Below are 13757 nucleotides of genomic sequence, written 5' to 3' on the forward strand. Positions count from 1 at the left end.
TACAGCTGAGTAGTAGCTGTGTTGGCCTATACAATTGGCCTATAGTTAAATTGGGAGAAAATAGAAAAAAAAAATAAATAAATAAATAAAGGCTTTGATCTTTACAAAAGAATACATGTAAAATATGTATACTTTACAGTGAAATCTATCCAACACATCCTTTCTTTCCTAAGGGCTTTCTTTCTTCCTCTCCCTCTGTCTCTCTTTCCCCCTTGTCCTCTCTTTTCCACTTCCTCTCTCTTCCTTTTCTATGTCTGTCTCTACACTCTAATCAAACTCTTTCCCTCTCTCTTTCTGCACCCCCACCACCCAGAAAGAGAGAGGGAGAGAGTGATTACAGTGTATCAGTATAAACACAGGTACAGGGAGACCTGAGACACACCCACATACACTTTGAAGGCTGAATAAACTCTTTATAAAAGATCAGTGTTAATGTGCAGGTGATGAAGTTGCTATAGCAGCAGCACAGTGATGCTGCTGATTATAAATATTATAAATATAATGACAGAGGCCTGCTCTTCAGTCATTATCACTAATCTGCACACTGTTCTAAACACTGATCCACACTCTGAACTACACAGTGATCTACACATTGATCTACATACTGTTCTACAACCTGATCCACACATTGATCTACACACTGTTCAACATACTGATCTACACAAAACCATGTAATTCCATTCTTGCACATACACATACATTCTTGCACGTGACTAGTACTGTATATATATATATATATATATATATATATATATATATATATATATATATACAGTACCACGGAAAAGTGTGGATACCCCTTCTCATTCAATGCTTTTATTTTAGTTTTTTTCCTATATTGTAAATTAATACAAAGGCATATATAGTCAATGAAGGAACACATAAGGAATTGTGTAGTAACTTAAAAGTGATGAACAATGTAAACCATTTAGGTGCCTTTTATCCAGGGTGCTGTTAACTTGCAGTTTTTGAGGCTGGTAACCCAAAGTTTTTGAGGCTGGTAACTTTCCTGGGGCCATCCTGATGAGAGCCAGTTTCATCATAACATTTTTGATGGTCTTTGCGACTGCACTTGAAGATACTTTCAAAAATCTTATTTTTTTTGGATTGACAGACCTTCATTTCTTAAAGTATTTTTCTTTACTTGGTTATGTAGTTTTCTTGTCATAATATGGCAAAAAAAATTACTCACATAGAGCTATTCACTGTATTAAACCAACTCTACCTCTTCACAACAATGCTCTCAAACACATTAAGAGGAGCAAGAAATTCAAGTACAAGTTCAAAGACAAGTTCAGCACAGCTTTTAATTGAAATCTATTCCATGTGACTCCAGGTGAGTTCAATAAGCTGACTTTTTATTAAGCTAAATCTTAAAATTAGGGTGTGTCCAAACTTCTGACTGGTACTGTATATATGTATATATACATTCGTCCAAATCACTGTTTATACACCTCTCTTTCTATCTCTCTCTTTCTCTCTGTCCCTCCACCCCCCCCTGTCCCTCCCTCCACCTCTATTTACACTCTACCTTATTTCTCTCCCTCTATCTAACCCTTCCTTCTCATTCCACTGCTCTTTAATCCCTTCCTATTTTCCTCTCTGCCTTCTTTCTCTGTTTTTCTTACTCCATATCACTTTCTGTCACTCTCTCCATTAACCTTCCCTTATTTTTCTCTCCCCTTTTTCTCTCTCCTCCCATCTCTATCACTCTGTCCCTTAATTTCCTCTATTCCTCTTTATATCCCTCACTCCTTCTCTCCCCTTCTCTCTCATTTCTCTTTATCCTTTAATTGTTCACTTTTAATTTGTCCCTTCTCCCCATTTTCATCACTCTTTTCTCTCTTCCTTTACCCCTCAGTCATTCTACCTTTGTCGCTCTCTTTCCTTTCTTTTCCATTCCTTCTTTTTTTCTACTTCATCCTTCTTTCTTTTAATCAACCCCAATCTTTTGTCTTGTCTCTCTCCCTTTTTCCCTATCTTTCCTGACACCTTATCCCTTTTTCTTTTTGCCCATTGTTTCCGCTTTTCCATTACATTCCTTCCATTGCTTTCTTCTTCCTTCTTCCCCACCATATATTTTCACTTTTTCTTTCTTTCCTACTCTCTCTCTCTCTCTCCCTCTCTCTCTCTATCTGTGTTTGATGATGGGGTGATTTCTATTCTGTATGTGGGGTGGTGAGCTCAGCGGGTTTGTTTCTGTGGGTTTAATCCCTCCATGTTGGGCGCCAGCCTATAAAAGAACCGTGCTCGCCCTTCCCTCACACACGCTGACTTTGCTGAGTGAGAGAGACAGCGGCTACTCACTTACACACAGGTAAGAACAGATAGAGAGAGGAAAAGAGAGAGAGAGGGATAAACTCTGCTTTAACCTGACATGTTAAACAGTGATAAATACAGCAGAGTTTATTATGTAGACAGAGATTCATTGGGTTTGTAAGACAGTCACACTTAGTGGGCTCATGTAGGATAAAGTGATAAAGACATTCAGTGGAGAATGACAACAGCAACAGCTGTTTCTGTGGTCATAACATCTGTAATATAGAGCAGCAGTGTGCTGAGTAAAGGAGTGATGTATTGGGAGCACACAGTGTTTATGCAGACTACTAGTAGTGTTAGAAAACAAATAACAGCAAAGAAAAGAATGTCAGAATGCTAGCCAGAGAAACAGGTTAAAAAAAAGAAAGAAGAACAGAGAGACACTTAAAAGTGCCCAGCATTCTAGTGGGTGTAAAGAGCATTAAGCAAGTCAGCACTCAGATCACGAAAGGGCAAGAAAGGGCACTGTCCACTGGGATCTGAGCTCACGAGCAAGAGTCACTTCAGTCCTGACTCATAAACGTACGAGTAACTTAATTAGTGACTCATAAAAACATATTGATTTTCATGTAGAGCACAATTTCTGATTACTCCCATTCTTGCCGAGAGCGTGGCTCATTTTTCACCTCCTCACATCTCGAGGGAGGTTTAAAGATTCAGCCACTACTTAGACCAGGCTATTACATCAACACTCTAGTCTACAGCATCTGATACATAGAAAAATACAGAAAATGTCAGGGATTTAAAGTAAAAATACAATAAAATTACTGTTAAAGAATTCGGATAATGTAAAACTGTAAAACTAATTGATTATGAACTGTGTACTACTACTGGAGTAGCAGCTCTTATATTCAGACCACAAATGCATCAGATAGCAGTGTGTAAACTGATCATGAAGTGTTTGCCTACACCTGTATATGCTGTGAGGTGCTATCTTGTGAGTAAGGCTAAACACTGTCCAGTGGGCTCATGACAAATTTACGTGAATTATCGAAGTTCGAGTGCTGCCTGATAGTAGGTGCCAAATTAATGGGTGCCATTCTTCAATCCACAGTGTTAAAATGTACCCAGAATATATTTACTGAAGGCATTACAACCTGCTGTGGACAGTGCAGTGAGTGGTAATAACTGTGACCGGTGGTATCTAGCTAAAATTGTCTATATAAACAGGCAAACAACCCTGCCAGAAATCACATCCCCACAGATATCCTGCATGTCAGTATGGTGTTCTTTATGCTAGCATGGGACATGGCAAAAGTCCTTGTAGGCATGCCAGTGTTCTGCACTCTTTGTTTTTTGGTTTCACCACTTTAAACACACCCAATAAGTGTAGCAAATAGTGTAGATAAATTAGTTCAGGTGTGTTTCAGAAGGGAAGCCACTGAACCGTGTGGGAATCCAAACCTCCACAGTCTTTAAAATAAAGGTTCAGCATTTTTTTTATTTGAGCAAAGCCACAGATTAACTACTTTAGTGGCCTTAAAGAACAGTGGTTTGTATTAAGAAAGTGTAAGCATTAGGAACCTTTAAAAATACGTGTGGATCTTTAATGGCATTGGTTTTTACTGTGTAACTTCCCTGCTGAAAAATCTAGATCAATACCAGCTTATGTTGGTAGCTGGTTTTCAGTGGCCTCAGTTGGCCTTTGATGGTCAAGATGATGAAACATACCCTATGCAGCTAAGAAAGCTGGTTACCCAGCTTTTGACCAGCATATGGTATGTCTTATTTGATTTTGGTTATTCTGGTTAAACAGCCTTTTGGTGCTGGTCATGTGAGTCAACCAGATGATCTTGGTGGTCAAACTGGTCAAGTAGCTAATTTTAGCTTGCTGTCATGCTTAGCCAGATTGATCATGTTAATAGACCAGCTAAACCAGAGCTAATCTGGTCAACTAACTTAATCATCTTAACCATATTAACCATATTCTTTTTAGCAGAGTTAACATATTGAGGTGCCAGACTTATGCTCCATTCTTCCAAAGCTGCTTCAAGTAAATCGCGACTCAATTATATGAGCACAAAATATTTGTTTTGTCCTGAATAGCAGCACTTCTGTGTAATAATGATGAATCTTATTTTCGTTTGGTTTGTATTGTTTATCTTGCTTTTATGTCCTTTTGTTGTAGCTCGTATTGTGCTTCAACATCGAGTTCTGTTCTATCGACATTCTTCTCTTTTGTTTTGCTTTTGAAAAGTTTCTACGCTTTGGCCTGGATTTGAAAGCTTCTGAGTATGAGCTTTGGAAAGGTGTTAAATAAATAAAGCATGTTATTTACTATTAATATATTTCCCCAATCCCATAACTGATGTACAATTTTTTTTTTGGCACACAGTCATCATGTCTACCACTGGAGAGAAGGCCAAGCCTGCTTCCCAGCCTGATGGCAAGGCTGCTCAGAGCACCAAGTCAGACTTCGGCATGGGTTCCTACAAGGTAACACACACACACACACACACTCACTCACACTGTATTACATCTTCAACGGCATAAGACACACAGGAAAACTCCACATATGTACAGAAAGGCAAGTGTTCAAGGCTCAACTGCAAGAGAGTTGCCATAGATATGTGTAGGTGTTCCTATAAAGAAAAGTAAGCATTGCATAACATTAAAACTGACCTTGGTATATTATTTAATATCTCCTTCTTCTTTATATCTTCCCAACATTCCTGACTCTTCCCTTACATTCTCTCAGTTTGCCCTTTACTGCTCCCATTGCTTTATATGTACACTTGTGCTTTTCTTCTCTTTGTTTTCTATTCATTCCTCTACTCTATTTCTCCAGCTCATAAATGTGCTGGTAATATGCTGCACATTTCTTGGCAAGTGATAACCACCTGATATACAGTCAGTATATGTAATGCATTATGGGACTTAATGGCTTAAAATATATGGATACATGTATTGGGACACACCTGAATGAATGAATAAATGAAAGCTTCACTAACGTAGTGCAAAACAGTGGTACACTAACAAAGTGTAAAAAAGAAAAAGTGTTCAACCAACACTTTGCTGATTAATAACTGTAAAGCTCCACACCCTGCCGTTAGAGCTGCAAAGGGGTACCAACTACACACTATAATGACTATGGGTTTAGAAGGGTAACTTAGCACCTAGGCCCAATCCCATTTCACCCCTTGGCCCTACCACTTACCCCTACCCCTTCTTTTTCAAGTGTAACCCTTCCCCTTAGAACAGAGTTACAAAGGTAAGGGGTGAAATCCTCCACCGTAAGAATTGGGCAACCCTTTAAACCCCCGATACATCATCAGGAGCGCTAAAGTTCAGTAACCTAGCTGCTGCTGGTTAACCAATTAACCTTAGGGCTTTATTGTATGTCTTCAGAAAGGGGGGAGATGGTGCAGGAATTAATCATTGATGTCATTCATTAATTCTTCTGTGACGGGGAGCTGAAATTAGCTTTGATTAGCTTTTATTTTATTTTGTCCGTTCCGCCTTAAATGCTGCAGCCCTTGCCATCTGTTGCACCATTTAAGGTGGAACGGGAATGTTAGCTAGCTAGCTAAAAGACAAACTACAAGCGATATTTTTTATGCTTGTTATGAAGAATTCGGCCATGAAACAACTTACACATTAAACTATGGTAATATAGTGCTAATCATCACTTTTAACAAGGAAATTACTTACATTTGTGGGTTTCTTTGTTCGCTTGTTCTGCCATCTTACCAGTGATTCTCAATTCCTTTGGTTTAAAGTGTGCATCTGAAAAATCTCCATATGAAGGGCAAACAAGCCCTAATCCCTCCCCCTACCCTTCCAGCCTAACGAAAACAGGGACACCCCTTCCCCTTTTCGTGCATGCGCAAAACAGAGGGGTAGGGGTAAGGGGTAGGGGTAAAATGGGATTGGACCTTAATCTTGCTCTGAGACTGCCTGAAAGGGGGCATTGAAAGCACTTTACTTTTACTTTTATTTTCTACTGGAAGGGCAGAGGCACACCAATAGAAATTATTCATGATCTTGAGGGCACATCATCATAATTTATTTTAAGAACTGCACCATAGAAGGCACTCAATGTTTACCACAAAAGGGAAGCCAGTAAAGGCACATTGGTCCAATCCAATGTTGTTGGGATAGAGAGGTATAACAACATAACAGCATATATAAATAAATAAATATCTCTAGTTGTATGTCCCTGGCTAGCTACACCTAGCCACTGACTAGGACTCCTCCCATTACTTACAATGCTCCTGACACTAGGAGGATGAAGACAGGCATATACCTTTTATATATATATATATATATATATATATATATATATATATATATATATATATATATATATATATATATATATATATAAATATACCTATTTTAATGGTATAAAAATACATCCTGTAGATGTATTGTATAGATGTCCCAATGAGTTTGTCTATACAGTGAATCTTTAGATGTATCTCTTACTTAACCTTTTTTATTCAGCTAAACAGTTTTATTTGTTTGGTTTAAATGATGGTGTATCATAAGACTGAATCTGATCTGATCTTGTGATAGATTCACCCTGAAACAGCATCATAAGCTCACAGTGTGTGATGTAATGCTGTTGGATGTGTTTCTTGCTGTGGGTTAGTAGAGAGTTTGAGTAGGTTGAATGGTCAGCCGAAGCAAAGGGCATCAATAAAAACAGCTCATATTAAAGCAGAGCAGCTTTTAAACATGAAATATCAGTATCTGTGCTGTATTGGCAGATTTCTTTTATATGAGCCGCATATTATTGAATATTTGTTCAGTTGGCGTGGTTAACATAGACTTTTCTTATTTTTAAGTGAAGAAAAAAAGAAAGACAGTTTGGGTTAGAATACACACAGTTATAATCAGTCTTAGAAACAATAATACAAAAATTTACTTTCTGGGATCCACAAACTGGCCAGACAACATCTATAAATATATTTGTGAAAATATAGCACTTGGTTTAAACCTCAGCTGAATTGGTAAAAACTCTGCCCTCTAATTGCATCTTATCAACAGATATTACGTGATCTCTATCAGACAGAATGCAAGAGAGTCACTTATAAGAGACCACTGATTCTACTCACATGGGGGGAGGTAGAAGCCTGAGATGATTTCCACTGCCTTATTAGTAGCTTCCTGCCTACCACAATAGCTGTCTTGAATACAAGCACAGTCATAACCAGGCTTGGATCTTCCAGCCTGTGCAGGCTGGGCAGATATGAGTACTGTATGCCAACTATCATTTTAATATGTCTGCCACAGCCAAAAGTCCTGAATTGCAGGGCATTCCCAGAGAAAATGAATCAATGTGTCTTCCTAGGAGCATCTAGAGCAATTGACGATTTAAACATCCGTATCATTAGGGGTCAGAAAAGAAAAGGAGTCTCCTGTCATTCTCTATTCAAGACATAATGCTTGAAAAATGGTCTAATAAGGTATTAAAATATTCAATAGAAGGGGACAATAACTCTAGATAGAGAAATGTCAAGAAGAAATGAAAGAAGATGATTACTATTGTATCATCACAGAGTAACAGGATAGGAGAGAGCATGACAAGCTATTGCCAAATTAGCAATGATTCTCTCATAAAACAGCAACTCACAGAGAGAGACCCTTATCCACCATCCACACTAACAGTAGGAAGGTGAACCCAGCTTCGCCAATATAAAAAAAAATAAATAAATAACCCCAACAAAAGAGTACAGCCCGTCCTGTTTGCTTTTGTTGGGGTAATTTGTGGGTTTTATGGCTGCACAGCATGATAAGAGCTCCTCTGACAACTCCTTAGCCCCCAGTACATTATATTATATCATAATCATATAATATGTAATATACTATAATATTCCTACAGCACTCTCTGTAGGTTATCTTTTGTAGTGTATTCTGAATCTGCTCTCTTATTATTATGTTTCCTTTCACTAAACTTTTAATTATTTTTCCCTCTCTTTTGTGTAGATGTGTGTGTTTGACCAGGAGAACTTCCAGGGCCGCATGATTGAGATCTCTAATGAGTGTATGAACGTGTGTGAGATGGGCATGGACAAAGTGCGCTCACTGCGCGTGGACTGTGGCCCGTGAGCAATCAACACAAACACACACACACACACACACACACACTAATGTGCTTTCTAATGTGACAATAACAGTTACAGCAAGATCCTCAGATCACGTTACTCATGTCCTCAATCTTTCTCTCTCTCTTTCTGTAGTTTTGTTGGGTTTGAGCAGATGAATTTCTGTGGTGAGATGTACATCCTGGAGAAGGGCGAGTACCCCCGCTGGGATTGCTGGAGCAACTGCCAGAGGAACGACTACCTGCTCTCCTTCAGGCCTGTCCGCATGGTACAGTATCTATACTCTTAAAAATATAGATATGTCAAATGGTTCTTTGAGGGGAGGGATGCCATAGGAGAACCACTTTTTGTTCCATGAGGAACCATAGTCAGAAACAAAGCAGCAAAAAGAGGCTGAATCAACAGAACTATAGAACTATAGTTAGTTATAAAACTAGCACTTTTTTAAATGGTTCTGACTAATTTGGACCAATTGCTGGATGTTGTTACAGGTTGTTATCCAGTAAAAAATAAAAGAAGAAAAAGAATCCTTGCTGGTGATTGCCGTATCTACTGTAACTCTAGATTAACCCTTATTTAGCCCTTTAACCCTTTAGCCCTTTAATCCTTTATTGGGCAAAGGGGAATAATGTAAAATTGCAGAATTCAGAATTCAGCATATTTTTAGTGTAACTGTATTTACTATAAGTGTAGATTAACCCTTATCTAGCCTTTGTCAGGCAAATGGGAATAATGTTGAATTGCAGAATTCAGAATTCAGCATATTTTTAGTGTAACTGTAGATTAATGGTTATTTATAAACAGAAATGAAAGGAATTCAAGGGTAATCTGTTACAAAGCAAAGGGAGGTTGAATTTTGGTAGATAGACAGAATTCAGCAAAACACATGGAAAAGCAATTTGGTAAATTAAACATGTGCTTAATAAAATCATATTAATATAATACATTTTTTTTTCTATTTTCTATTGGGAGTGGACTTTACTTTCCTCCCACACACACATACTATAGTTCAGGACAATAGGTTGATTCATTTTGCTGTTAAAATGATTGAACAGCTCCAAACCAATAATCAAAATTACAAATGGACAGACTACACACACAACCGTTTTTAGAACGAAACTCATCATATGCTCTTCTGCATGTGTGTAATTCTCCTGGTCTCTTATTCATTGACAGAAGAAGTGACTGTGTCATAACTAGCACATTTGTCACATTTGTAAATCTGAGTGTAGATTTCATTTGCCAGGTTCACAGTGTTTTTTTCAGGCTGTTCTCTCACCATATTTCATTGTCACTTGCAGTGTGTCATAGTGCATCATGTCATCCAAAACACACACGCTCATGCAGACCCAGACCAGTGTTTAAATACACTGCACTGATGAAGAACAGGTCACTAGAAACTAGGCCATTTTACCTTTCAAATGTGGCTGTTTACATGTCTTTTTCCTCTTTCTCTCTCGCTCCTGCAGTCTCTCGCTGTGCAGTGACGTTACTGCAGCACAGCCAGAGACAATTGTACCAAGGCGGTGTGGCTAAGAGGCCTGTGGTGACTGAGACCCCAGATATCTTTATTGGGTATAGATCCTGACACAGTTGTATAACCAGGACTCGAGAAAGATTGAATGTCTTGATCTCTACACTCAGTTTCTATCAGCACTACACACAGCAGTGATACCTGTATATTTCTGTCTTATTTAAAATGAGACAACTTTTTTTTATCAATTTTCAATTAATCAATTCATAATATATATAAAATATTTAAATATGTATTAGTGTGTATTGTATTGGGACAGTGCTGTTATATATTATATATTCTCTGTCAAAAGTTATGACTTATGGCCGGGATAGCAGCATATAAATTGATCATGAAGTGTCACCTAATAAAATAGTTTGTGAATGCTCACACCTATATAGGCTGTAAGTTTTTTTTTTATATTTATAAAAGTGCAACTGAACTAAATTGGCCAGAATGCTCACTACACAGCATTGTGAATTATGTGTAAGTGAGGTCTCATTGTGGACTCATAGCATTCAGTGGACGCTTTTATTCAAAGCAACTTACAAATAATGATGAACATTTAGCAGTAGAGGACATAGAAGTTCAAGACCAAAACATTTTTGACAGGGCCTAAAGGAGGTCAGGGTGAAATAGTGAGAAAGAGGAGTAAAGGACGAAAAGAAGGAAATGAGGTTAGAAGTAGTTAGTTTGTTAGAGGTGTTAGGAGAGTAAGTGCTCTTTGAAGAGGTCTGTCTTTAGGAGTTTATTAAAAGGTAGTAAGCATCGCTCCTGCTCTAGTAGTGGAAGGTACTGTAGCTTGTTCCACCATTGGGGAGCTAGGAAGGAGAGCAGATAGTGGGTGCCAACAGCAGTCTTTATCTTCCTTAGTACATGGTAAAAGTTATGGGAGAGAAAACTGTTTTTTTGTTATATGTTGTGTCACAGAAATCATATTTCTCCACTTTTATATGCATGTACCAATAGAAAAGCATTACTTTAAAGGTTATAAAGGTTTTTGACAATATTGTATGTGTATGTATGTGTATATACACCTATGTGTGGACACACCTTCTCATTTAATGTTTATTTTCCCCTACATTGTAAATTAATACTAAATTCATTCATACCCTGAAGGAACACATAATGAATCATGTAGCTGTTACCTTGGGGTTTATGAAGCTGGTAACTGAAGAACTGATGAGAGCCAGTTTCATCATAAAGTTTTGGATGGGTTTTACAACTGCACTTGAGGAAACTTTTAAAGTTTTTCAAATGTTTTAGACTGAAAGACCTTAATTTCTTAAAGTTATATAGTTATTATATTTTTTCTTTACTTAGTTAAATAGCTGTTGCCATAATATGGATTGGAACATTACTTAAATATGGCTATTCACATGTTAAGTGGCAAGAAATGTAAGTAATTAACTCTTGACAAGTTCAGCACAGCTGTTAACTGAAAGCCATTCCAGGTGACTATACCTTGTAAAGCTGACTAAGAAAATGTCAAGATGTGCAAAACTGTCATCTACGTATGAGGTGCCACTTTGAAGAATGTAAATATAAAACATATTCTGGTTTAACACTTTTTATTTACTAAATAATTTTCTTTATAGTTTGGATGACTTTAGTGTTTAAATAATGACTACTGGCTATAAAATAAAATCATGTTACACTGACTTCCAGTTAAGTTAAAAAGGCAATTTACTTCTGTAAAGTTACAGTTAGGAGATTTTGAAGAAGCTTTTAGCATGACAGCAGCAATAGATAATTTAAAAATGATTTTAACTGAGTGAACCATTCACTACAAATTGGCCAAAATAAATAAGCTAAACCGGAAAGTAGCTGCTAGGAGAATACCACCAGAGAATAGCAGCAGTGGTAACACTATACTGAATCGCTGCGATAGTAAGCCTACAAGACACCTACATCAACTTTTCATGCCAACCTACATGAATCTATGTATAGAAAGGCTTATTCCTTTGTCACACAGGCTGTTTTATTCCTTTTTGTTGAAATAAGCCTTTTCTAGATGCTTATACTGGACACTGGATGTTAGTTGTCATGAAAGGACAGTGAATGAAGTGATTGTGTCAGTACAGTATTGCCAGAATTTCCCTCCAAGCCAAAAAAGGAGACTCACATTGGATTCCAATCTGTCTGCCTCAGGACCCAGAGAAGCATAAGATCTGTCTGTACGAGGTTGGCGAGTATAAGGGCCGAAAGATGGAGATCATCGATGACGACGTGCCCAGCCTGTTCGCCTACGGCTTCACTGACCGAGTTGGCAGCATCATGGTCAGCTGTGGCACGTAAGTATCGGAATTTGTGCGTGTGTCTGTGCGTTATAAATGTTATAAAATAGGAATTCACTGATATCAGAAACTTTCAGGATTACTCATCAGCCTTTATGCTGTATAAGGAAGGTTTGTAAACTTGTTCTAAATGTGGACGGTGAGTTATCCAGCCAGCTGGACCGTACTATGTCATCACACAGACACCCCCATATGGGCTTCTGAAGAGGACGTAACATCAACCCTTGGGTTTTCCACTCTCCATGCTTTCTACAGTGTCCGCAGTGGCCTTTTTAATTAAACCTGCTGTGCAAAATTGCTTTCTGTCCTGCGTATGAGCTGTGCTGGTATAGATGCCATGGTATAACCCAGTTTAGAAGGGGTCAGTTGTACCTGAAAAGGGACTTTTTTGCCATTTCTATTCACTCTACTCTTTTCTCTCTCTCCCACACATTCTACCTTTGCACTCGCCCACCTTCTCACACTATTTTTTTCCTTCTTTCTTCCTTTCTTCATTCTGCTCTCCTCCCTCAGCTGGGTGGGCTACCAGTACCCCGGCTACAGAGGCAGCCAGTACCTGCTGGAGAAGGGCGACTACAGACACTTTAATGAGTACGGCGCCCGCTGCCCACAGATGCAGTCCGTGAGGCGCATCCGCGACATGCAGTGGCACCAGGAAGGCTGCTACACCATGGCCAGCAAGTGAGGGCTTGGGAGGACGAGAAAGAGAGGGAGTGGGGGGGAAAGAAAGAGAGGGGGAGGAGCCGAAGGAGGAGGGGGAGGAGTGAGGGCCAAGAAGGAGAGGAGGAATGCGCCACCTGTGTGATCCGCCCCAGGGAAAGAGAGGGAGGGAAAGAGGGGTAGACAGAGGGATGGATATCGTCAGGGCAGCGTAAGGAAAGACGTGTAACCGGGAGCGTTTTGGATCGCCCGCCTCTGTGGGAGGAGAAGAAGCGTAATGGTAGAAGATTGTGGTTGTTGAATGTAGATAGCTTTGCATGTTTAAAACGTGGGCTGGCACTCTCTTTTTCTCTCCAGTTCTCTTTCTCTTTCTCTTTTTTTTCTCACCCACCTCTCCTCTTCCCCCCTCCTGTTCTCTCTCCCCTCTTCCTCCTCTTCCTCATCCTCCAATCAAGGAAAAACGACGACAACAACAAAACAAAAATAAACAAATCTAATGGTGATTACAAACCATCTTGCAGTGTGTTCCCTGACTAAGGGAGAAGTCAAGGGATATGACTGACATGGATGGGTTTGGGCGGGGCAACCAGTGACAGGGTTTTGGCCTAAAGACTGTATGTATAAGCCCTGGAACATCACAGAACTGTAATAATAAAAACACCTGTGCAACAGCTTTGTGTTTTGTCTTACTCATACTTAGTTCCTCTGAGATTCATGCAGTTGATGTAAACTAATCTGATGCTTAATCTAATGATTATCTAGGATCAACAATCAGATTTTAAATGCAAATCCCAACAGAATGAGAGAAAAAAACAATGATAACAATAAATGATTTGCAAAAAAATAGAACTATACTTGTTCTACACTGACATGCCAATGGTATAGAAGTATTTGGACTTGGTCACACCCACCCCTGAA

At 38.8% G+C, this 13757-nt stretch overlaps 1 protein-coding gene across 1 annotated transcript; it reads left to right on the forward strand.

Annotated features, from left to right (window-relative positions):
• Window positions 1-2251: 2251 nt before the first annotated feature.
• On the forward strand, window positions 2252-13510 carry crybb1l2 (crystallin, beta B1, like 2). The gene is made up of 6 exons (XM_007256053.4): window positions 2252-2317; window positions 4655-4755; window positions 8251-8369; window positions 8505-8637; window positions 12034-12176; window positions 12693-13510. The coding sequence occupies exons 2-6, from the start codon at window positions 4660-4662 to the stop codon at window positions 12862-12864; spliced, it is 663 nt and encodes a 220-aa protein (XP_007256115.1). The 5' UTR covers window positions 2252-2317; window positions 4655-4659; the 3' UTR covers window positions 12865-13510.
• The last annotated feature ends 247 nt before the right edge of the window (window positions 13511-13757 follow it).

The sequence above is a fragment of the Astyanax mexicanus genome, chromosome 7 (assembly GCF_023375975.1).
Source record: "Astyanax mexicanus isolate ESR-SI-001 chromosome 7, AstMex3_surface, whole genome shotgun sequence".
In the NCBI taxonomy this organism is placed as follows: Eukaryota; Metazoa; Chordata; class Actinopteri; order Characiformes; family Acestrorhamphidae; genus Astyanax; species Astyanax mexicanus.